The sequence below is a fragment of the Castor canadensis genome, chromosome X, assembly GCF_047511655.1.
Source record: "Castor canadensis chromosome X, mCasCan1.hap1v2, whole genome shotgun sequence".
NCBI classification, from domain to species: Eukaryota; Metazoa; Chordata; class Mammalia; order Rodentia; family Castoridae; genus Castor; species Castor canadensis.
The window spans coordinates 84,094,651-84,116,094 of record NC_133405.1 but is presented as its reverse complement, the minus strand read 5'-3'; the positions used below and the strand labels follow the sequence as shown (position 1 = coordinate 84,116,094).

Here is a 21,444-nt window from a genome sequence, read left to right as displayed (position 1 = left end):
TAATTAGCCATGGGTCGGGCCAGGGCACTGGCATTTTTCAAAGCTCTCCAGGAGCTAGTGTACAGCCAGAGCTGAGGGTGAGGGAGAAATGGAATGGTATATCCAAGAGCAGTACCTAACAAGAGATACTTTCATCTGAGGCCCTGTGACACCCATCCATTTCTTGCCTTGGGCCCAGGGTCTTACCTGGTACCTGGGCCTGAGCTGGACTTTATGGTTGGGAAGGAAGAGTATGAACCTGGGGCCTGGGAAGCTCTCTCACAGAACATTGAGTAACTCCAAGGCACAAGGACTCAGTTGCCAATAGTGGTGTGAAGAGGGGGTGCTCAGTCCGGGAATGGGGTTGGTGAAATTGGCTGGGTGAGGCCTTCCCTCCTGCAATCTAGTTGCCTATTGCCTTCCATCTTTCTCTTAGCTCTCTTTTCTCATCTCTTTATAACTAACACACAATCTGAATACACCTTAGACAAAGCTCAACTAGCCTTCACCAAACTAGCCTTTTCTGATGACTTTCATATGCCACTTTCACATGGTAACCATGAAAGTCAGCAAGAGGTGTTGTTAATCCTCACTGTATAGACATGAAAACCACAGTTCAGAGAAGGAAGCAAGTTGCCTAAGATCACTTAGGCAGCAAGCAGGGAAGCCGGCTTTGTTCCACTTCGTTATCATCATTGGGCACCATTACAATTCCTCAATGGGATATGTGCTGCCTTTTTCCTGGGTGCATAAACTCTACCCTCATTCACAGAGTGTTTGCAAGGAGCAGAAGCCCCGCTTTTTGTCTCATTCCTTCTGTGCTAAGAGGAATGTAGATGCAGACATTGTCATTGACCTCTGAAACTATGTGCTGCTGCTCTGCAATCCTTTTTCGACACTCCTTGAGCCTGTGCCCATGGCTCTGAGGCCTGATTTGCCTGTGAAGTTTTCTAATACCCGCTCCCCTGGTTCTCCAGGGAGAGTCTGAGCTTCAAACTTGGTGGAATCCAGTGTGTGTCAGCTGAGTGCTGTTACTGACCTGTCCTGGCACATCACTCCAGCTTTGGCCAGAGCATCGCCTGCAAAAGATAGCTGTTGAAACTGCTAGCAGTCAGTCATGCCATGGAATCTGCACATCTGGACACAGAGGTTAGGGCCAGGGGCCACAGACATTCCTACCTCACTCGCCTCAGCCTGCCCGGTGTCACTCTTACTGCTGGGCATATAAGCTAATCCTTAGTCTACGCTGCCTGGGTTCCAGCCTCAGGTGAATTGACTCTACTGTCAGTAGAGTAGACAGGAGGGTCAATAGAGTAGACAGGAGGTGGGGTCGCTCCTGGTCCAGCCTGAGCAGGCTGGGACGGGTTAGAGGGACGAAGGCAAAGTACCATAGTTCAACCCTTAATCACCAAGACATATGCTCCTGACTGTTCCATCCTGGAGGGAGCCTCAGGGCCTCCTTAGCCCTTCATGAGATGGTGTATTGTCAGGAGCCAGTGTCCCTGACATCCTGTTCAGCAATAACCCATTACATTCTCTAGATTCCTGCTAAGGAGGGCTGCTGGGGAATTTAGGCTGTAGCCCTGCTCCAAACTCCTTTGCTCTTTTGTCTTGGAGCAATTGCAGCCCCCTTGAAAATTCTGCTTCTAACCTCATTTCCCTGAGCCTTTTGGCTAATTCTGGGAGTGGTGTGTGTGCAGGCATTGCTCAGACCCAGAGGAAGTACTAACTGGGCCTCTTTCTCCAGTTTCCCCTTTTTCTTTTGGATGCTTCAGAATCAGAGTTGGATTCTGAAGGGAACATAGTTACTGAGTGCTTGATACCTATGTCAAGGGATTTTCTTTTCTCCAGTGTTTCACTTAAACGCTCTCAGTAGCTGTAAGAATCAGATGCCATGACCCCCATTTTACAGAGGAAGAAATGGAAGGAGGCTCTGTAACTTGCCCATAGTCAAATAGCTAATGACTGACAGAATCAGGATTTGAGTGGTCTTGTGATTCCACTAGACCACAAGGAACAGAAAAGGCTGGGAGGCTAGAGTTGGTTCCTTTGAGTCTAAGACTCTTGTTTGTCTGGCATCTGAGGGCAGACGGCATAATGCAGTGGAAAGGCACATGGAATTAAAAGGTCAGGGTTGTAGTCTTAGCTGTAACACTTAACTCTGAGTGACCTTGATCACAAGGGACCTGAGGTCCCTTAGGCCTCAGTGTGTCCCATACTATAACTTAAAAAAATACTGATGTGGGGGGTCCTACCACAGACCAATTAAATTAGCCTTCTGGGAAGGGGGCCCCGGGTACTGGTATTTTGAAAACGCTTCCTACCTGATTCTAATGTGCATCCAGGAATGAGAACTGCTGAGCTATGTGATTTAGATGAATTCTTCCCAATTGAAATGTGTGTGCAAATTGCAGAAGGATCTAGGAAAGTGTAATTTGTGATTCAGTAGGTTTGGGACAGGAAAGGGTCTGGGATTCTGCATTTCTAACAAGTGCCCAGGTGATATTGATGTGACTGGTCTGGGACCATACTTTGAGTAGCAAGGTGCTAGAGGGTTCTAGATAGGAATGAACTAACTGGTGCTCACCTAAGTGAGCTGGTCTCCTTCTTGTCAGCCCCAGCTAGGACCACTACCTAACATTAGTGGAGCAGGCTGGCAGAGCCTGTCACTCTTCCACAGGCCCTGTGGCTTGAGCAGATGGTACAGATGTGTGAGCTCTAGGATTTAATTACTACATTCTTTTCCTTTTTTCAGGCTGAGGAAGGGAGGAGTAGGGGAGGGGGCACTTCTCTCCCTACCTCTCCTCTGTTCAGCCTGGCATTGTGACTGGCTGAGGTTTGCAGTGGAGTTTCAAGGGTATGTTCCTGGCATGTAGGGAATTGACTCCCCTGCCTGGAGTGGCCATACCAGACCTGGTCACAGGAGGAGAAATTCTGGAAATTCTGACCTAGTCTATCTTTGGCACCTCCCTTTTTGTCTTGATGACAGGGAGGCAGAGCCAGCTGCCAGGAAGGGCACTGAAATCCTGGAAGTATCTTCTGGGGCTTATGGCACAGACAGGGGACAGGGAAGTGGTTATGGCAGCCAGCTCAGCAAAACCATATAGTTCAGATCCTCCCCCTGCTGGTGTTCAGTTCCTTCCCCTTCCTGCTGGTCTAACATCTCCCAGACCTGGAGAGGTGGATCTTTCTCAGGCCTGCATCGCCCCCTGCCAGAAAGGCTGAGGTACTGCTAGCAGAATTCTGTTAGACACTTTCAGGTCCCTCTCAGAGGTCCTGCTAGAGACTATATCGCTCTCATAGGTTAGGAAATTGCAGTAAGAAGAAACACGTGCATATGCACTCGCTTGCACATGTGCGTGCACACACACACACACACACACACACACACACACACACACACAGAGATGTGGGTTCATGCGCAGAGCAGTGCACCTGCAGGAATATATAGGTGCATGATCCCACACTGATCCTCATAGATCATGGCCTTGAGCAAACGTGGCTCCAGCTATATGCAGAGACAGATGCTGAATGGGTACTGACCTGATGCAGACACTAATGGAAAGGCACAGATGTTCATCCCTGTCCTACTCCTGTTTGTCCCCAAAGTCTGCTGGGGCTCCAGGGGTTGCCAGACCTTCTCTCCACTCACCTCACCCCCAGTCATTATCACTGTGTGATACTTGAGGAGCCTGTGATTGTTTGTGGCTGCCTTCCACCTTCTCCTGCTCTTGTCTACTTGCCTGTCATCTCTGAAAGAGTATTTTAAGAGTCCTTTGTCTTATTAGCCCTGGCTGCCAGGATCTCCTCCTAGATTTCCTTGTGAGAAGAGAGAGCTCTTCCTGTCTTGGAAAACCCCCACCAGTCTCCTTAGATTTCTGGTCAGCAGGGCTGCCACAGGCACTAAGGAAATGAAGGAAGTATTGAGGGCAGAACCTCACGGTCAAAGCAGCTCTGCTGAAGCCAGCAGCCTTTCCCCACCAACCGCACAATGCCAGGGTCTGTGGTCGCAATCCCACAGGTCCTTCGGTAGCAAGGGACTGCCTGGGCGGTCCCAGAACTTTGCTGCTGGTATTGAACCTACTCTGGTGTCCAGGAGGGCCTTCTCTGTGGCTTCAGTCTGGTTGAGTATTTCCACTGAAGCTGGCAGCAGTCACCAACTCTGTGCCTAGCACTCCCAGAGCAGAGGAGGGAGGCTGACCCAGCTATTGCCCTCCAAGATTCCTGTAGGCCAGCACTATGTCGGCACAATATTCAGCACTGGATTGTGCCACAAATAGAGGCACCAAGGAGGCTTGTGGCTGTCCTGGGAAGCCCCCTGGGGAGGGAGGACTGGAACTTGATGAGTGATCAGGGAAGAAGAGCACTTGGGCAGGAAACCAAAACTGGGGTTAAACTGAATTTGGATTCTAGCCCCAGCACTACCACTTTGTCTGCTGTGAGATTGTAGACAGTCATTTCCTTTTTTTCTTTTCTTTTCTTTTTTTGGTTTTTGAGACAGGGTTTTACTATGTAGCTCAGGCTGGCCTTGAACTCAACGATCCTCCAGCATTAGCCTTCTGAGTGCTGAGATTACACACATAGGCCACCATACCTGGCTTGAGTCACTTTCTTTCCAAGCCTGTTGTATAGCTATACATACAGTGGTGGTAGTGAAACCTTTGCTGGTGATTGTATGCATTAAATGAGATTTGGCTGGAGGATGTTAGGTATGATGATGAGAAAGGGAATAATAAATATTTTGAACATTTCATGTCTCCTAGCTGGATTAGGATGCTCTTACCAGGGCTGTGGAAGGGTGGCTCCCTGAGAAGGCTGGGGGTAGGGGACACAGCTGTAGCTTCTTATACTAGCAGTGGTCCTTGACTCCAGATGATCCTGGAAGTTGCTGCTGGTGTTGGGTTCTGTTCTTGGGCAAGGGACAGAGAGTGGGAGGGGTTTGGAACAGGCAGAAAATGAGGCTCAAGAAAGCCGTGGCCAGGACAGAGTAGGGCTCAGGGAGCAGAGGGTGTCCTAGCTGGCTGTGACCTGGAGCAAATATGTGCCAGCCCCTCTGTGCCTCCTTTGCCATTTCTGAATCACCTGCCACAATGCTCTGCTAACCTTATTTCTCTACCTGTTTTCTTTCACCCTGTTCTGTTTTAGAAGCTGAGGCTAAGAAAGCTTGTGAATGGCTCCGAGCAACAGGATTTCCTCAATATGCTCAACTTTTTGAAGGTAAGGACACTAATTGTTTGCCTTTCCCCATTCCAAAACTTTGTTTTTCCTGCAACTTTTCTTCTGTAAAATGGGCAAATCACATCCTTTCTCTAACCACACCAGAAGCTACTGTGTATCCTGGCCCTGCTCAAATTTACTCAGGGCCTTTACTCCTGAAGTTACAACTCCTCTCTTCTACATCATCATCTCTGCTGGATCATTCTCATCAGCTTCCACAGGCTCTGGTGTTTTAAAGAACCTGTCTTGCCTGGGGCCACTGCTCTGTGCCACTTCTAAGGATGCCATTCACATAGATACAATGGGAAGGCTGTCCCCTGAAAATGTTTACCTTGGCCTAACATGGACCTCACTTTGCCCACAGTGATGGTCTCATTTTCCTTCATTTCTCTGTTTTTCTTAGGGATCATAATTGCTTTTTCCCCTTCCCCTCTTTTTCCCATGCTCCCATTGTGCTCTGGCTTTACCCCTACCTCACCTTGTCAAGCACACCAGTGACCTCCATGGAGTCAGATTCAGTGTTCATTTCCCAGTTCTCTTTATCTCTCAGCAGCATTCATTGCAGGTGCCCTCTCTTTCCTTTGGCTTCTGAAGCACTCCCCTTCTGGCTTCCTCTCTGGCTGCTGATGTCAGTCTCCTTAAATTACTCTGTTTTCTCTAACCAACATCTAAGTACTAGGGTGTCTCAGGCCTCAGCTTAGGTCTTCTACTCTCTCATTTTTTCCATGAGATCCTTGTTTAAGTACATCTGCACTCTGATGACTCCCAAATGTGTTGTCCAGACCTCATTCCCAAGATCCTACTTCATCTATTCAGACACCAATTCAGTATCTCTGCTCAGCTGTCCAGCATATCCAATAAATGAGATTTAACAGGTTTAAAACTGACCTGCTGGTACCACCAACATTTGATCAGGGCACCGCCATCCACCCACTTGTTAACGCCCCATATCCAGGAGTCATCCTTAATTCCTTTCTTCCTTTGTACCATCTGTTTAACCTTTCTGCAAGTCCTTTCTCCTTCCAGAATATGTTTTCAATGGATCCACTTCTCAGCACCTCCACTGCTACATCAGGTGTGAACCACCATCACCACTTGCTTAGACTAGTGTGCCAGCCTCCTTTTTTTTGTTAGTGTTGTGCTAGGGGTTGAACTCAGAGATTTGTGCTTGCTAGGCAGGCTCTCTACCACTTGAGCTACATATACAGCCCTTTTTTGCTCTGGTTATTTTGCCCAGGCAAATCTGGACCATGATCCTCCTACGCTAAGCTTCCCGAGATTGCTGGGATGACAGGTGTGTGCCACGATGCCCAGCTTTTTTCCATTGAAATGGTGTCTCTACAAATGTTTTTGCCTGGGTTGGCCTGGAACTGAGATCCACCTGATCTTAGCCTCCCTTGTAGCTTGGGATGAGAGGTGCATCTTGCAAACTTCCTGCCTGGGCTGGCCTTGAACCATGATCCTCCCAATCTCAATCTCCCAAATAGCTGGGATGAAAGGCATGAGCACCTTCTCTGCCAGCTCCTTCTTAACCTCTGTGCTTTTGCTTTTGCCCTCCTGTACTTTTGACTCTTCACCACAGCAAGAAGGATCTGTGTCACTCTGCTTCGATAAGTGAAATAAGCACAAATGTTGTCCTGTGGGCTGACAAGACTGCATTATCTGCCTTCCATTTTTGACTACACTCATTGCATTCCAGGATCCTTTCTACTCTTTGCTCCTCAGAGCCTTGATGTTGGTGTTACTTCTACCTGAAACTCTCGCTAGTTTCTCTGCACAGCTGTTTATTCTCAGCCTTCAGGACTCAGTCAGAAGCCACCTTTTCAGAAAGGCTTGTGCTGACCACCTCTCTCCAAAAGTCCACACCCCCTCCAGCCTCTCTCTACCCTGTCACTTTGGCTCATGTCTTTCATGGTTTCATGCTTGCTTATTGTCTGTTTCCTATTAGACTATAAACTCTCTGAAGGCAGGGACCATTTTCACTGTGTTCACTACAGTATTCCTGGCATGAAGTGGTATCAGTATTCATTGAATGAGTAAATGAGTGAATGGGCTTGCTTTACCAGTAAGACAGAATTGTGGGACTTCTCGAGTTCTCTCTCCCTCTCTCCTCACTCCTTTCTCCTTTCTCTTTCCCAAGTCCCAGGGAGAGGGCCCCACTGCTCTGGACAATAGAGGGGTATTGTTTAGCTATATGCTGTGCCTTCTATTCTTATTTCCTCCCTACTTCCCCCAGTGCATCTTGGGCCAGGGAGGAGGTTCCCTATCTGATTGCCCAGAACTCAAATGAGAGAAAAGAACCCAGGTTGGCTCTTGACAGCCAGCCAGGGTCTCAGGCCTGCTTTCCCCTGTGGACCTGTCTCACTGACTGACATAATCCTTCAGTCCAGCTCCTGGCTCCTAGTCTCTCTGCTTTTCCCCCAACTGCCAGCCCAGAGTTCCCTGAGTCCCTCTTGTGTTTGTCAATTTTCTGTTACTATGACAAAATTACCTGAAATACATATCTGAAAAGGAGGAAAGATTTATTTTGGCTTATGGTTTCAGACATTTCAGTCTATGTTTGCTTGACACCATTGCTCTGGGCCTATGAAGAGGCAGAACATCATGGCAGATGTGTAGGAAAGCTGCTCATCTCATGGTGGGCTGGGAATCAGGGAGAGAGGAAGGGGCTGGGATTCCAATACCCCTTAAGAGGGCATTCCTCCAATGACCCAACTTTCTTTTACTGGGTCCCACCTCCTAAATGTTCCACTACCTCCTGACAGTGCCATTAACTAGAGATCTTATGTTCCAAACCCTAACACCAATGCTTTTACTCCTGGCTTTTCCTTATTCTGTGGCTCTTGCCTTCCCACTTCTCCTCCCCCTTATAGCTCAAGGGCTTCTCAGGCTGAATTTCTGATCCCCTGCCAGACTCATCTTTACGTCTCTCTGCCACACAGAAGGTGCATTTCCCCTGGATATCAGCTCTGTGAAGAAGAACCACAGATTTCTGGACGAGGACTCTCTGGGGGCCCTGAGCAGGTAGGGGGATGAGGGCCAGGCCTAGGAAACTAAGGGCCCACTTAAGGGTTTCATCATGGAAAAAAATCATCCCTCTTACTAACAGAGGAGGAACACAGATTATTAGCGAGAGTCAGCTTCTGCAGTTACTTTCCTCATTCTGTTTTCTGTGTCTGTGACTTCCTCACCTACCCTACTACTCTAGCTAGAAAGCCCAGACTGGCCTCGATTTTAACAGAATTCCCTCAAACATGTCTCAGATTCAGTCTCTCCATTTTTGTCTGAGACCAAACTATAATTTCTTTTTGGATCTAAAGTAACCTCCTAAGTAGCTTTGGTCTCTGTATTCCAACCCCCATCTATTCTATCTATAGCTACCAGGGTCAACTCTTAAAAAATTTTGTCCTTTCCTGCTAGAACATCAGTTTCACATGAGGCAGAGATTATTTTTATTAGCATACATTAATTGTACAGGGGCTTTGTTGTGGTATTTCCATAGGTGCATATGATATACCTTGAATAAGTTCACCCCTTCTATTACCCTTAATCCCCTGTCTCCTCCCCCTTTTCAAACAGTATTTAGTGGTATATATATACAATGGAGTATTATTCAGCCATAAAGAAGAGTGAAAATATATTGTTTGTAGGAAAATGGATGGAACCAGAAATCATCATGTTGAGCTATATAAGCCAAGCTTAAAAAGCCAAACACTACCTGTTTTCACTCATATGTGGACTCTGTACCTAAAATTATAATACTCATAATCATAACCATAATAATGGGGCAGAGTCAGCTTTTTAAAGCCCCAAGTGGGTGCTCCTTTGTTTAAAATCTGTCACTGCCTACATACAAAAGTGCAAAGCTTTTACCATGATACCTGAGGCCCTTTGCCAGATGGCGTTTGACCTACCTTAACAGCCTTGATCCCACTCACTCTCACTGGTCTACTTACTGACCGTGTCTCTCTCTTCCTTGTCACAGGCTCCCATAGAAGCCAGGGATAGAAGTCTGTATTTCTCTCACCCTCCAAATCCCATTTCTGTCATCCTCTGGCTATGGTCCATCTCTTCATGGGAGTTCCTTGTCCCACTCTCCATGTGTCTGCTGTACCTTCTGCCTGTTCTGTTCTTAAACCTGTCCCATTTTTGTTATGGTTTATTTCCATGTCTATAAGCTCCTGGAGGACAGAGACCATACTTCCTAGCATCATGTCCACTACTTAAGCTTTCATGGACAGTAGGGCTTGGGAGAAGCTTTGATGGCTCAGCTATGTGAATTGGTGGGTGGCCACTTGAGAACGTCTTTGTAGGCTATGCCAGGCTTTGAGGGTTGGGAGCCTTAAGTAAACACTTTCTTTTTGTTGCAGGAGGCTGATGACCTTGAATAATTGTGCCTCAATGAAGCTGGAGGTTCATTTTCAATGCAAGCAGGTGAATCCTGGCAAGGGTGGGGTCTTGTAGGCTTATGACACATGGGACTGAGGACTTGGCCTTGCAAGAACATGCTCCCATGATGTGCCTAAACTACTTCTGAATTAGCTCCAGTATCCTGGCAGTCTGGAGTGTCCAGAACAGTGCCTTGCTCTAGCCTGGGGGTGGAAATGTAAGAAGCCCCCTCTACAGCAGGCTCTGTGAGATCTCTGGGAGTTTGGTGAGCCTCATCAACAAGAGAGAGTATGAGAGCAAGTAGCCTGGCCCTTGTCTCTCACTGCCCCTACTTAGCCTACCTCTCCTTTTTGGATTTGCCAACAACTTGACCTAGTAATGGCCCTCCCTAGGGCAAGCCATCTGCCCTCACTACTTGGTTTGGGATGGCTAAAATTACTTAAATGAGGACAGAGACAGAATATTGTGGTAGAAAGATTGTGGCCTCTATAGTCTTTGAAGTCAGGAACCCCACAATCATACCCCCATAAGGTCTTACCCCTCTGGGCCTCATTTTTCCCATTCTATAATGAATTGGGAGGCTGGATTAGTAGCCTCCAAAGGCCTTTCCAACTCTGCCATTCTGGGGTTATAGAAATCATGGGAACTCTTGGTTTGTACATAACCTTGGAAAGCAGACTTCATGATCCCATTGTTCCCTGGAGACAAGGTTTGTTAGTTTCTTCTGGGGATTTTTCCACCAGAGGTCTGCAGTCAGATGGGGCAGCCATGTTGCCAGAGTGCTGGCCTGCGAATCAGGAGAGTCATGGAATCTGGTCCTAGCTTGGCCACTGACTGCTGAGTGACCTTGACAAGCCTCTTTCCCTGTTTGGGCCTCAGTTTCCTTGCTTTGCCACAGAGGTGATGAATTAGAAAATCTAGATTACCCTCCAGCTCTTGAGTCCTGTAATTCTAATCTAAGACTATAAGCCTAAACACTTAGGAGGCTCTGACACTGATGGCCTGCATGTCATTGTATGACCTCGGGCAAGTGGCTTCTCATTTGAAGGTGTCACTTTCCTTATCTGTGGAATGAGAGAGTAAATGAATCAGATGATTGTTACCATACAGTTGGGCTCTGTCTGTGACTTCTGGCTTCCTCCAGTCCTCTCAGAGCCAGCTCCCCACTCCTAGGCCAGGTCTTCCACCAGAAAGCAATCTCCTTTACCTCAAAGCCCCCCAAGAGTTTGGAGGCAGAGTGGAGTACCAGGTAGGACTGCAGGTTGGGCTTCTCTAACTCCTCCCTGTGGTGCTTCCCCAGAATGAAGACTCAGAAGAGGAAGAGCAGTGTACCATCAGCAGCCACTGGGCCTTCCAGCAGGAAAGCAAGCATGCATCTCCCATGGGCTCCTGTGCCCTGCTGGCCCCACCAAGCCCTAGCTTGCTGGGGACCTCAAGCTGTGAGAGTGTCCTCACTGAGCTTAGCATCACCTCCCTGCCAACCATCACCGTGAGCCTTCCACCTGAGCCAGCAAACCTGTCCTTGCTAGGCCATGTCCCCAGCCCAAATGATCAGCCTCGCCTCAGCCCCACTCAGGGCCAGGAGGGTCCCCAGGATAAAGCTAAGAAGCACCGTTCCCGTAGCTTCCTCAAGCACCTTGAGTCTCTGAGACGGAAGGAAAAGTGTGATAGCCGGCAAACAGAGCCTGAGCGAAGCGCAGCCACCTCAGAGAAGGCCACCAAAGGCTCATCTTTCCGCAGTTGCCGTGGCTTCCTCTCGGCTGGATTTTACAGGGCCAAGAACCGAACAGCCACCTCAGCTGGGGGCAGAGATGGTGAGACTCGGAGGGTCTGGGAAGCTTGGCCTGTGGCCACGTTCCGAAGTCCTCAGCAGGTACACCGAGGTAACTGCCTGGTGCATGTGCCTGGGGATCATAAGCCAGGCACATTCCCTCGCTCTCTGTCCATTGAGAGCCTGTGTCCGGAGGATGGACATCGCCTGGCAGATTGGCAGCCTGCTAGGCGCTGGGGCTACGAAGGGCGCCGGGGCTCCTGTGGTTCAACTGGCAGCCATGCGAGCACTTATGACAACTTGCCTGAACTGTACCCAGCTGAACCTGGCCTGGCTGGGGCAGAGGCTGAAGATGAGGAGAAGGATGGGATTAGCTATGCCCACTTAGATGACATCCTCCAGCATGTGTGGGGGCTACAGCAACGGGTAGAACTCTGGTCACAAGCCATGTACCCAGACCTGGGGCCTGGGGGTAAGGAAGAAGAAGAGGAGGAGGAAGAGGAAGAGGAGGAAGCTACTTCATCGGTGGAAATAGCCACAGCTGAGGTGGAAGGCCAGGCTGAGGCTCTGGTCCAGGCAGAGACTCCAGCCTATGGCAAGTTCTCAGCCCAGGTCCAGGTTGAAGTCCAGCCAGTGATCTCAGCACAGACCCCAGCCGAGGCTGAAATGTTGGCACAGGCAAAGGCTGAAGCCCCAGCCATGGCCCAGGACAATGATCAAGAAGCAAACTCAGCTGGGGAACCCACCTCTGCCTCTAGTCTGTCTGTGGAAGGACACTCCATTTCTGACACTGTCGCCTCCTCCAGCGAACTTGACAGTAGCGGAAACTCCATGAATGAGGCTGAGGCTGCAGGGTCCCTGGTGGGACTCCAGGCATCAGTGCCCCGTGAACGGCGTGATTCAGGCGTTGGGGCCTCACTTACCAGACCCTGCAGGTGGGAGTTCGGGATGGGGACAAGGTCAGGAGTCCCTGTTCATTCTCACATTTCTTAGTTGCAAAGCTCAAGGGGCAGGTTCTTGGGGACTGCATGATAACTTCAAGTCAGCCAGTCTCAGGAGAAAAGTAGAAAGAGCACATGACTCAGGAGTTCATATCATTAGGTCCAGGAACAACGGGGGCACCTGGTGTGGCCTTGAGGACATGGTGGCTTGGGCCTCGCTTTCCTCATCTGTGCAGTGAGGGAGTTAGAGATGGTCTCTGCCCCTCAGCTCTGCCAATGAAGGTTTCTTGGAGCAGCCCCTCCACGGTAGACTTAAAATGAGTAGAGGGCTGACACTGCCTTTTGGCATGAATGGGCTTGAGCTCAGGGCCATTCTCCCTGGGACTCTCTTGGCCCTTTGGTGTCCAGGGAGCTGAGACCAAGCTTTTTTTGGTGGTACTGGGATTTGAACTCAGGGCCTTGCACTTGCTAGGCAGGCGTGCTACCATTCCTCCAGTGCTCGAGATAGCTTTTTTGACCCTGGTGCTCCTACCTCTCTATATTTTCTTTCTTTTGGGGGAAAAAAGGTGGACTGGAAGGACACAGCCAAACCTGTGTCTTCTACCTTCTCCACCCCTCTCACCCCCACCAGGAAGCTCCGTTGGCACAGCTTTCAGAACTCCCACCGGCCCAGCCTTAACTCAGAGTCACTGGAAATCAACCGACAGTTTGCAGGCCAGATCAATCTTCTGCACAAGGGCTCACTGCTGAGGCTCACCGCCTTCATGGAGAAGTACACTGTGCCCCACAAACAGAGCTGGGGCTGGTGAGTGGCCTCTGGGCAGTGGGAACAGGAGCTGCTGACTCCCATCCAGGGCCCCATGAGCATAGCCCAGAGGCAGAAACAGGCAGGCTGAGCCTACAGAGCAGTAGAGTGGTGTGCTGTGCCAGGAGGCTGGATGTGGGGTGGGGAACCTTAGGTCCTCCAGTTGTCCCTTCTTCATCCCAGCCTCTATGCTTCCATCAGTGAGATGGTTCTGAAATGCAGCTTTGGTTGTCATCTGGGTAAATAAGCAGCCCTGTGGCTTCCTGTTGTTCAGATTCCTTTCTGTCATGATCCTCTCATGTTCTAGGCCAGCTCCATCCTTCTTGCCCTTCATCCCACCACTCTCAAGCAATGCCATCTTAAGGCCAGTGTGACTAGGCAACCTTTCCTGGATGTGCCATGTGATTTCTCCTGCCTCTTTGCTTTTGTTTATGCTGTGCTCTCTGCCTGGAATGCCTTTTCCCCATTTATCCTCTGGGCCAACACCCTCCTGTCCCTCAAGAGCCTGCTGAGTTCCCACCTCCTCTCTGCAGCCATCCCCAAGCTACTAGGTACCCTTGTCCACCCTCATGGTTCTTCCCTGAAGTTCTTGGCCTAATACTGCCTATTGATACAACTATCTCCTTGAGCTGACCAGAGCTCTCTGTGTCTCCCACAGACTGGGCCCAAAGCAGGTTCTCTTTAAGTTTTGGCTCTGGGGATGTGGTGTGCACCTTATTCCCCACACCCCAACTCTTGAGGCTATAGATAGTCTCCAGATTGTGTCCCTCTCCTGATCATTTGTCCATTACCCAAACAGGTCAGTGCCCAAGTTTATGAAAAGGAACAAGACCCCGGACTACCGGGGACAGCATGTATTTGGGGTGCCACCTCTCATCCATGTGCAGCGCACAGGCCAACCATTGCCACAGAGCATTCAGCAAGCCATGCGCTACTTGCGTAGCCAGTGCCTGGACCAGGTGAGCCCTCCCCAGGAAGCCTACAGAGAGATGGTGTCAGGGGATGGGGGGAGGCCCAGGGCCAAGCAGGAACTGCTCTGGTTTTCCCTTGGGTTGGGCTGTCCACCGGCCCAGCAAGAATGGAGCCAAAGCTCCCCTCCTTACAGCCAGAACCTCTGTGGCAGCTTCCTCTTGGCCCGGGCTCTGTAGTCCCATGGTCTAGGAGCCTGCCTCAGCCTAATGTCACCTCTTCCTTCTCATCTCCATGACAGCCATCTTACTTGTTGGCTCCCAGTCTATAAAAAGCCTTCTCTTTGGTCTTGCCTACCCAGCTCAGCAGGAAGCCTGCCAGGGTTCACAGTTTAGTGTGGCCTATGCTCCTGACACCCAGTCCAGAGCTGGCCTCACAGTCTCCCTCCTCTGAATGGGCCAGGTGGGCATCTTCCGCAAGTCTGGGGTTAAGTCCAGGATCCAGAGCCTGCGTCAGATGAATGAGACCTCCCCTGACAATGTCTGCTACGAGGGCCAGTCGGCTTACGATGTGGCTGACCTGCTAAAGCAGTACTTCCGGGATCTGCCTGAGCCCATCTTCACTAGCAAGCTCACCACCACTTTCCTGCAGATCTATCAGCGTGAGTCCCCTGTACTTCTCCCCATCCACCTGCCCTATTCTTAGTCTGCCTAGTTTTGAGGGCTTGAGGGAGATAAGCCTGTGGCTCGACCCTTGAACTCATGGGAACATTTACTCTCTAGGGTTAGAAAGGCACTTTGGAGAATAGCCATATTCTACTGTTCCCCCAAACCCATTTATATGGCAGTGTAGACTGAGGTCCTGAGGAAAGGAAGGGGCTTATCTAAGGCTGCACAACACAATGAGAGGAGCTAGAGCTAATATCTGGAGGTCTCCCAGAGCCAACCTGTTCCTTCTCAGTCCCCTGGGGACTGCCAGATCTTGTGCATTTTTGGAAGCAGGATGCTGACACCTTTGGGGAAGTAAGGAAGGCCCTTTTGCCCTTCCTTCCCTCCAGTCCTCCCCAAGGATCAGTGGTTGGCAGCAGCGCAAGCTGCCACTTTGCTGCTCCCTGATGAAAACCGGGAAGTGCTACAGACCCTGCTCTACTTCTTAAGTGACATTGCCTCTGCTGAGGAAAACCAGATGACAGCTGGCAACCTGGCAGTGTGCCTGGCACCCTCCATCTTCCACCTCAACGTCTCCAAGAAGGACAGCCCCTCACCCAGGTGAAACAGGGCAGGGCATGTCAGGACCATGCTGGGAGGGTTTGGCTTCAGTGGATTTTTTGCCTTTAGGGGCTGCCAGTCTTATCCCAAGGGAGTCAGCCTGATTCCTCAGGGGTCTGGGGCTGGTTGGCTACTGTGAAGCAGAACCTTTCTAAAAGATAGCAGGTAGCTTTTTGGGCAGGACTGGCAAACTGGCTTCCTCGGAGCTAGAAGGCAGCTGTCAGCTGTCTGATCTTGTACCCCGGTGCCATGTTCTCCTCTCCCTCCAGGATCAAGAGCAAAAGAAGCCTGGTTGGCCGGCCAGGTCCTAGGGACTTGAGTGACAACATGGCTGCCACCCAGGGCCTATCACACATGATTAGCGACTGCAAGAAACTTTTCCAGGTGAGTCAGCCCTGGCCAAGGTGACTACTTACCAGATCCACCAGAAACATCAGGCCTGATCTTAGAATGTCAAGTCAGGGAAGAGGCCCAACTTGACACTACCCCTCAAGCTCCTGTTTCCAGTTCTTTCCCCCATCCACCTCACTGCAGTAGTCTTTTCGCTGCCCTTAGTACAGACTTGATAGACCCTAGGAGATTTCTGCTCCTTGTGGCCCCCTGCCCAATGTGTGTGTGCCCTCTCAGGTACCCCAGGACATGGTGGTGCAACTGTGTGGCTTGTATAGTGCTGCTGAGCTCAGCCCTCCTGGCCCAGCCCTGGCTGAGTTGCGGCAGGCACAGGCAGCTGGGCTGAGCCTGAGTCTCTACATGGAGGAGTGCGTGCAGGAGCTGCTGCGGGATGCTGCTGAGCGCTTCAAAGGCTGGACAAGCGTGCCAGGGCCTCAGTGCACGGAGCTGGCCTGCAGGAAGGTGGGCGCCACATTCCCTGTGTTTTCTCTGGGGTTGGGAAAGGGCAGGGTGTAGGCCACAAAAGCTGCTCTGCCAGCCTCACCAAGCCTGGGCCTCATACTTGGAGGGTATCAGCCAGCCAAGCAAGTGCCTCAAGGAATCAAGAGCCAAATGAGCCCAAGGGACCTCTCCCAGGGCCACCTTCCAGAATCATCCCCCAAAAGCTTCATTCAGGACATGATACTACTGTAATAGCCTCAGCACCCACTTGCACCCAGTCAAACACCTTGCATTTCTGCCTTTTGTTTCTGCTTATGCCATCCTATGGCCAGGCCTGGCCTGCCCCAGGCATGACATTTCCAAGACTACCTTCTCAGACTCCTCCTCCATTCAAAGCCTCATGTCAGGGCCTTGGCTGGAGGTGGTTTCTTTCCATGCCCCTCTCTTCCATCACTGGTGATGCTGATTCGGAGTAAGATTGCAAGCCTGAGGTTTTCCATGCATAAAATGCTCATGACAAAACCTCCCCCACAGAATTGAGGTGGAAGACCTTGCACAGAGCCTGGCAGGTTCAAGAGGCTCCATAAGTGGCCACTTTTGCTGTGGTGCTTGAATCATTTCCTATGCTAGATGACATGTCTCTCCAGGATGACCTCTGCCTTCTCTTCCTGCTTACTGCTGGAAATTCCATGTGCTGTACCAATGTCACGGCAGGGCCCCAAAGGTCTGTGGGAAAGTGCGTCAGCTTCTCTCTGTGCTCTCGAGTAGGCTGAGGAGCAGGCGTCTGGGAAGGAAGGCAAGGATGGGGCCCTGCTGGCCCTGCATGATCTGTCTAGTGTGAGCAGAGGAGCCTGACAAGCCTTCCCATCAAGGGTTGGAGTGAGGGGGCTCCAGGCCCTGCAGTTTGAGGCCCTGGGCAGGGGCTGGAGTTGCAGTTCTCCAGCCTGACATTGGTCCCCATCCCAACCTGTGACTTGCAGGCACCAGATGGGCACCCACTGCGCATATGGAAGGCATCCACAGAGGTGGCAGCCCCTCCAGCTGTGGTCCTCCATCGTGTCCTACGGGAGCGGGCCCTTTGGGATGAAGACCTGCTACGGGCCCAGGTGCTTGAAGCATTGATGCCAGGGGTGGAGCTGTATCACTACGTTACTGACAGCATGGCACCCCATCCTTGTCGTGACTTCGTGGTGTTGCGGTGAGACACTCCAGCTGCCCCCTACTGTGGCTGGGGACCAGAGAGATGGGATGGGAGCCAGCAGTAGGAACCTGAGCATGTGTTCTTCCCACAGGATGTGGCGTTCTGACCTGCCTCGTGGAGGGTGCCTGCTTGTTTCCCAGTCCCTGGATCCCGAGCAACCAGTGCCAGAGTCGGGGGTGCGGGCCCTCATGCTCACTTCCCAGTACCTAATGGAGCCTTGTGGCCTGGGCCGGTCCCGCCTCACACACATCTGCCGTGCTGACCTCAGGTACCAGGCCCAGAACAGCCTGCCTCGTCCCTTTGGCCCTAGCCTCCTGCCCCTCAAGGGCCTCTGCTCCTACTTTTTTACCCCATACCATTATGCCCAACATGAGGGAAACTCCTTTTTCCTTCCCCCTGGTGAAAGCTCCAGTGAAAACACCACTGCTCAGGCTTGGTTTCTTTTATCTCCACAGGGGCCGTTCTCCGGACTGGTACAACAAAGTCTTTGGGCACCTGTGTGCCATGGAAGTGGCAAAGATCCGGGACTCCTTCCCTACACTGCAGGCAGCTGGCCCTGAGACAAAGCTGTGAGCCTCAGGCTGCCATTGCCCAGGCTCCCTGGCACCATGGGAGCAAGTAGGAAAGAACAAGAGCAGCCCCCAAGGCTGCTACCAGGGGCAGAGCCAGGCTTGGTGGCTCCAGCTGCCTATCCCCTTACTTCCTAATGCTCTGTACATCCAGGGGAGGGGAAGAGAGGTAGAGAAGTTAGGTGTCCCATGTCCATACCACTTTCATCCCCAATGCTGCATTCTGCTCTCCCAAGAGAAAAGAATCACGTTAATAGCAAGAAGACCGCTGCTGCCTACCCCTGCCAGGAGGCCCTCACTCAGCCTGGAGCCCCAGCAGCCCCCACCTGCAGGGGGAAGGGGGGTGGAGAGCAGTGTGTGGGCCCAGCTCTCTGCCACAGCAAGAGGCCAAGCCATCCTGTTTGGTGCTAGGGGCCTTCTGAAGTTGGAAGTGAGGTTCTGGTCCTGCCTTTGGGGCCAACATTGGTCCTGAACTGGCTTTTCCGGAAATGGAACTGGAGCACATGAGCACAGGGGCAGAGCACAGGGGCATCCCCAGCCACCAGGAGCTGTTTTCTTCATGTAAATACGATGCCTGTCTATGAGGCCGATTTAGAGGTGTTCTAATGGCCCCTAGCAGGTGTCATGACGATTTGGGATAGCTTGGGACGTGAGGGTGGGGAACCTTCCTTTCTCAAGTCTCAAGAGACCAATGAACCAGCCTTCCTTAGCTTGGCTGCACACTTTGTCACTCCGTGGGGTCACTGGTAGCCTTTGGCCACACACTACCATGTCTACATGTAATCGAGCTCACTCCCACTGCATGGGCCTAGGCAGAGCACATAGTGGCAGATAAACTAGTGTCTGAGTCCTTGTCCCTTTTGCCTATGGTAACAGGCTACAGTAATAGCCCCTTCTTGGAGCAAAGACCTGGCCCCTGAGCCAGCCACAGGGAAGAGCCCATCTTAACCACCTGGGCCTTATTCTAACGTGATCCATCTGACCATCTTTGTTCAGATGGAAATGCAATTGCCACTCAAAGCCCACTGGTGCTTTATTTTTCTTTCTGCCAAATAAATGGGTGGGATGAGTCTCAGACAGCATTGTGATTTTAAGCCTAGTTTCTTTGTATGTATACATGCTGTATAGTCAGAATATACATGTGTATTTGTGTACATATGTGGACATGCACACGCAAATATTTACGTGCACATGTATTCTCTCCTGAATGTATTATAATCTCTCGGTGGGAGTAGAGTCTGGTCACTTCTGATAAGGGGAGCAATGCAGAGCAGGATACAACAGGCTCCCTAATCAGAACAATAAAGCCTTACTGGAGATACACTCTGGATCTGTGGCTGGCTTTCTGCTGAGAAAAGGACTAGGGCCTGGGGACAGACATTGTGAGTATTCACCTTACCTTCTCCTGAGTCCCAGCTTACCTTGTCAGGATTTGGGGTGATACCATAGGAGGAATGGGGAGGGTCTCTGCTCTTGTTTTGAGGAGCTGATTGGGGTGAGGGAGGCAGAATTTGAAGAAGACATGTCCTAGGCAGAAGCTGCAAACCCCATCCTATGACCTGGATCTGTGCAGTAGCCTGTAAGCATGACCTCGAGCATCCTTTACAGTAGCCCTAAAGAAAGATGAGCCTGGCTAAGCTGTCCTCTCCTCCTACACATGTCCACGCAAAGGATGAGGAGTGGAGACCCAGCCCCACACGCCTTCCTAAGACAGGTCTGAGTGCCTTGAGGCAGCTCCGGTCTGGCTTCAGTGACCAGCAAAGCCCAGGGCTCTAGACTGGTGCCCTCATCTTCACTTCCCCCAAAGGAAGGGACCTTGATTTGCTATGTTTCTGCGGCCATAAAATTCCTTGGTCCCAAGGAACAGGTAGAAAGTATAGTCTCATGTCACTTAACCAGAATGCATCTGTTTTGAGAAGTTAACAGCTGCTTGAGATGATGACCTAAAGCCACAGAGACAGTAAACGATTGTGCTAAGTTTGAATACAGCCAGTCTGGCTCTGTAGCCCATGGTCTCACTCACCACCCCATACTCTTCTGGTGTAACAGGGCCTGTGATCCCTGGCCGCTGGTCCAAAGCACTGACAGTTTGGGGGTTTCTCTGGTCCTTCCAGGGGCATCCTTCATACTCTGTCTCCTAATGACCATCACCTCCTGGTGGTCATTTCCCACCCATCAACAGCCTGCTGACCCCCATCCATTGTGCCATTACCACAGCCTCCCCTCAAGAGCAGGGTGGAGCAATACGTGTACCACAAAGCCTTGCATGCCTTCCTCATGTGTCCCACAAGCCCATAACTGCTAATGAGACCTTCTAGGTCACACCCTCACCTGGGATGCCTCCACTTAGTTTTCCAAGGCCAGGGAGTGAGTGTTTACCTGTCCCACCTCACTCCCTTACAGGGCCAGCCAAGGCCCCTTGCAGCATAAGGAAGGAAAGCCCAAAGGTGTGTAGGGACAATTGAGCCCAGAAGCCTGTGGAAGGAGGCAATAGAGGACATGCACCCCAATCTGCTTAGACTAGGTGGGAGTGCAGACTGGGACAGGGCAACTGAACATGCTCTGAGCCAAGCTTGTGACAAAGTATGACCAGCCTCAATTGAGGCCGATTGATTGGAGGCCCATGGATGAGGAGGTTGGGGTTTGGAGAGAGCAGGACTTGCTGCCCAGGCTATGGACAGCCCTAAATGGGTATGAATGCACACTTGATTCCAAAGTTAGTAACATGGGAGGCCATCCAGCTCGTTATCCAGGCTGTGTTGTTCCCAAGTATGTGCTCAGAACTCCTAGAGTAGGTCTCAAATTTCATCAGCATCACCCAGAGGGCCTGTTGCAATGGATTGCTGGGCTCTGCCCAAGGTTCTAGCGATGTGTTTAAGAGCCTCAGTTTCCCCATATGTAAAATGGAAACAATACTACCTTATAGGGAGGTTATGAGCAGTCAACCTCATTCAACAAGGTCCCTGTAATGCTATTTGTCATGTTACTAATACTATGCATCTTCCATTGTTACACAGAACAGCATCCACTGCTTGGTTTGGACACAGATGAACTCAGGAGGGAAGGGCGGTAGGAAAGGAGGAAAAAAGGGTGCCTGTTCTGGGTGCCCTCCTTTAGCCTCAAGCTATCATTCCTTTGTCTCTGCCTCTGAAGACTCTCCTTCCAAGATCTTCTCTGCTCAGACCCTGATGGCTGTTTCACATTAATAAGCTGCCCAACCCATTCCTTTCCTGGAAAACTTCAGGAGTCTCAAGCTGAAATTCCTATAGGAGCCAGGCAGGTAGCACACGTAAGCAAAGCATGCTGGGTAAGGACCATGGCTTTTAGAGAGTACATATCCTATCTAAAGGGGGAGAAAGTCCCTTCCCATCCATTATGGGCAGGTGGGAATGTGGGTACAGACTCATACAGCCACAGCTTACATTTTTCCTGGGAATCTGGAAAGTCAGATACTTACGTGAAATTTACATATTTTTAGATACTGAGAATTAGAAAAAAAATTAAATAGAACACAATAGTCCAAACATGCATGTCTGCATACAAGCATACAAGCATACTAGTTGA

The 21,444-nt window shown here is 50.7% G+C and overlaps 1 protein-coding gene across 4 annotated transcripts in view; it reads left to right on the top strand.

Moving 5' to 3' along the window:
- Stard8 (StAR related lipid transfer domain containing 8) overlaps window positions 1–19,208 on the top strand; it is a 74,898-nt gene extending 55,690 nt beyond the window's left edge. For all 4 annotated transcript variants that reach the window (XM_020185006.2, XM_020185005.2, XM_020185007.2 and 1 more), the window contains 13 exons: window positions 5,125–5,196; window positions 8,139–8,220; window positions 9,567–9,630; window positions 10,886–12,291; window positions 12,929–13,102; window positions 13,902–14,061; window positions 14,474–14,672; window positions 15,069–15,279; window positions 15,549–15,663; window positions 15,907–16,131; window positions 17,091–17,308; window positions 17,403–17,579; window positions 17,767–19,208. In XM_020185006.2, the coding sequence (XP_020040595.2) occupies window positions 5,125–5,196; window positions 8,139–8,220; window positions 9,567–9,630; window positions 10,886–12,291; window positions 12,929–13,102; window positions 13,902–14,061; window positions 14,474–14,672; window positions 15,069–15,279; window positions 15,549–15,663; window positions 15,907–16,131; window positions 17,091–17,308; window positions 17,403–17,579; window positions 17,767–17,884 (3,221 nt within the window). In that variant the 3' untranslated portion in view covers window positions 17,885–19,208. The remainder of the gene's footprint in view (window positions 1–5,124; window positions 5,197–8,138; window positions 8,221–9,566; window positions 9,631–10,885; window positions 12,292–12,928; window positions 13,103–13,901; window positions 14,062–14,473; window positions 14,673–15,068; window positions 15,280–15,548; window positions 15,664–15,906; window positions 16,132–17,090; window positions 17,309–17,402; window positions 17,580–17,766) is intronic.
- The last annotated feature ends 2,236 nt before the right edge of the window (window positions 19,209–21,444 follow it).